Below are 3,552 nucleotides of genomic sequence, written 5' to 3'. Positions count from 1 at the left end.
CAATAGATCCAGACCTTTGCCCTGAAGAGACACAGATGAACAACGAAATGTCACTGTACCAATGAAAACTGGCTCAGCTGTTTCAGAATGAATATTGCCTAATAGTGGATAAAGTCACACTTCAAACTTTGATACCAAGAGGATTAAACAAAAAATAACATATTTTTTGTAAATTTAGATGTACTTTGGCTATATCTTCTTGCCCATAGCTGTCTATATGACAAAGGACAGCTCCTACAGAAATGACAGCAGCAACATCTTTCACATGAAGAAAGAGAAAATCCTGTCATGTTGCATGAAGCCAATCTGATTGCATCAGCAATTATTATTTCTCACTGTGCTTCATGTGTGTCCTCAGACGACTGCAGCAGCAGCACCAAGCTGTGGACTCAACAGCTGTTGATCAGGGCTACTCCAGGTGTGTCCAAGAGGTGAAACACTTCCTGTCCAAGGAGGACGTGAAGACACAGTCCCAGAGAAGACTGCTGAACCACTTCAACACGCTGCAGTCTTCCTCTGATAAGAACCTGAGAGAGGCTGATTTCTCTCCTCTGAGCTCCTCAGTCCACACCAGCATCACCAAAGACAAGAGTCCAGTCACCAGCGCCCCCTGGAGGCCGTGGTAGACGCCTACAGACTGGAGACACCAGCAGACACACTGAGACGACCACATTGGTCAAAGATTACTGGAAATGAGTTCTATGGAAGTGAATGGACTTGTTGTTCTGTATGTAAAGAAGGTTGTTTAAACACATTTATGTGTATTTCAAACTTTCTTGTTTAGAATTGAAGAAAAGATTTCCAAATGAAACACGGAAACACATTCACATCAATAAAGAGCATTATTAATGCACGTTTCAAACTGAAAGCAACTCAAATAAGCATTTACTGGTATGCTCAACTGTATTCACTTCATGGCGGTACGAGATGAAATAACATTTACTAATTCATTGTCAGTGATTCCACTGCTTGTGTCTTTTCAGCAGAGGCCACATCTATTCCAGACGTTTAGAGGGAATATGGTGGTGTTAAAGTATAAGAACCTGCTTATTTGTTTCATGGTGTCATGCTCATAAAGTTAGTCCATTGTTAAAACAAAGCAAGTCAACATCAGCAGTTCTGAAACATATTGGAAGTTGATCAAGTAGAAATTAATATTTTTATGGCTTAAATGTTACATAAACTATAATTTGAGCTGCACACGAAGACAATCTTAATACAAACACTTGCATTTGACTAGATATCTAAATTTTCTATAGTTACAAGTTGGTGCCAATTTAGTATGGTTGCTGTCACTTGATGTATGTTTTTATTGTACTTAATTATTATTGTACTTTATTGTACTAACCTTGGAGGACAGCAAGAGTGTACTTTTCCTCCAGATGGTTGTTGTTCATTGACTTCATGCAAAGACATGTCTTGGAAACTGAGTATTGACTCACTCAAGCTACAACTGGAAGAAGGGGGAAACAACTACAACATCTGGACACTTGGATGACTTTGGTTTAGTTTAAACACCAATATAGACAATATGATGGACACTCAATGTTGTTGACAAGTGCCTTCCAGCACTGATAAGATTCCATAATGTGAATTCAAGAATTTGGTCAAAGGCACACAGCGAGTTCCTAAAACATACTGATTATTAAATCATAGTAATAAAAGATGAGCAAACAGAAACCCCCCAAAATAAAGTTACGGGTAAATATCAAGAGCGTGTGCTCAGTCAGAGTCATTGATCCCAGCATCAGGCAGCAGATCTGCTCTCTCTACAGGGTCACCACTTTCCCAGATTCACACAGAGCTCTGTGAGTCTCTCTCCATCACCCCCCAGTCCTCCACCTGTTCCCCCGAGATTTAACCATTGTCCCCCTCTAGTATGAGCATGTGGCAGCTCAGCATACGAATTTCATTGGCTACAAACTGTGAGAAACTCCAGCCAGACCAAGACCCACACATTCATATGGAGATGTGGGACTATAAATAGGAGGGATGAAGCCAGCAGAGATCAGATTCTCTCTACAGAGACCTCTACAGCACAGACATCCAGCCATGACTCCTACAATCACTGCAGCAATGACCAATTCTCAGGAGCTTCTCACTCTGACCCACAAGGTAAACTCCAGATTCAACAAGATTTAAACACCCTTCATCAGATAGTCTGTTTCATTCTAACTCTATACTCCAGGATGAGTTTATTAATGACTTTGTTCTTCTTTCTGCAGATCAGAAAGCCTCTGGTGGAGAAGTTACGCAGAGAGCGAATCAACAGCAGCATCGAGCAGCTCAAGTCTCTCCTGGGTCCAGAGTTCCTCAAACAGCAGCCAGACTCCAAGCTGGAGAAAGCAGACATCCTGGAGATGACAGTTTGCTTCCTGACAAAGCTGCAACAGGAGAACCAGCAGCAGAGAAGACTGCTGAACCACTTCAACACGCTGCAGTCTTCGTCTGATAAGAACCTGAGAGAGGCTGATTTCTCTCCTCTGAGCTGCTCAGTCCACACCAGCATCACCAAAGACAAGAGTCCAGTCACCAGCGCCCCCTGGAGGCCGTGGTAGACACCTACAGACTGGAGACACCAGCAGACACACTGAGACGACCACATTGGTCAAAGATTACTGGAAACGAGTTCTATGGAAGTTAATGGACTTGTTCTTCTGTATGTACAGAAGGTTGTATTTAGTCTGTTGTTCTTTGAGCAGCATGACATTTCCTAAGGAAATGACAGCAGCAACATCTTTCACATGAAGAAAGAGAAAATCCTGTCATGTTGCATGAAGCCAATCTGATTGCATCAGCAATCATTATTTCTCACTGTGCTTCATGTGTTGGTAGGATATGTTATGATAACATTTGTTATCCCTTGATTGTTATTGATCATTGTGATCAAAAACCTTTAACTGTCCTTTTTATGGACATGTTGTCATGATGGACTTTATGTCACTTTAATCTCTGTGATTAGTCAGAACTGATCTGTTGTAAGATTCAGATGTTTATCTTTTTCTTCTGAAAGGTTTAATTAATGTCACAATTTTCCTGTGATTCTTTTATGCTCATGTTTTGGTAAAACATAATGCGATGGTGACATTTGTTACCTCTTTATCAACAATGATCTTTTTGATCAAAAAACTTAACTGTCTTTTTTAAGGACATTTTATCATAATAGACTTGTGATTGTTGTAAAAATGATCTGTTTTAAAGATCAATATGTTTATCTTTTTATTGTAAAAGGTTTGTTTGATGTCACAGTTTTCCAGTGACAATGTAACTTTTACATTTTGAGATTCAGTTGAATTTAATAGTTATGAAGAACAATGTGATCTGTTGTAAGGTCAGTTTTTACTGGGCTATTTTTGTCTAATAAGTGCAAATGTGTTGATCCAGTGTGGAACTAATATGAAAGGACAGTGAGCACTGTGTGCTCAGATACTGTAAATCGTTTGTCTTTTATGAAGACAGCTCTTCCTTTACTCTCTCTGAGTACAGTGTGTCTTGTAGAAATCTACAAGTTGTTGTTGTGATGCATCATCACCTCTAGTTGGAGCTTTCTTA

The 3,552-nt window shown here is 40.0% G+C and overlaps 1 protein-coding gene across 1 annotated transcript; it reads left to right on the top strand.

Moving 5' to 3' along the window:
* The first annotated feature begins 1,992 nt into the window (after window positions 1–1,992).
* On the top strand, window positions 1,993–2,558 carry LOC139217685 (transcription factor HES-1-like). The gene is made up of 2 exons (XM_070849087.1): window positions 1,993–2,115; window positions 2,226–2,558. Exons 1-2 carry the CDS (start codon window positions 1,993–1,995, stop codon window positions 2,556–2,558), a joined length of 456 nt encoding a protein of 151 aa, XP_070705188.1.
* The last annotated feature ends 994 nt before the right edge of the window (window positions 2,559–3,552 follow it).

Source organism: Pempheris klunzingeri, chromosome 2 (genome assembly GCF_042242105.1).
Source record: "Pempheris klunzingeri isolate RE-2024b chromosome 2, fPemKlu1.hap1, whole genome shotgun sequence".
NCBI classification, from domain to species: Eukaryota; Metazoa; Chordata; class Actinopteri; order Acropomatiformes; family Pempheridae; genus Pempheris; species Pempheris klunzingeri.
The sequence above is the reverse complement of the archived record's forward strand: the minus strand, read 5'-3'. Positions and strand labels throughout refer to the sequence as shown.

What these genes read in the sequence shown, in the direction of transcription:
- LOC139217685 (XM_070849087.1), top strand. Translation starts at nt 1,993, where the DNA reads ATGAAGCCAGCAGAGATCAGATTCTCTCTACAGAGACCTCTACAGCAC. An exon ending in TTCTCACTCTGACCCACAAG is followed by an intron (nt 2,116 to 2,225) that starts GTAAACTCCAGA and finishes TTCTTTCTGCAG; the next exon opens with ATCAGAAAGCCTCTGGTGGA.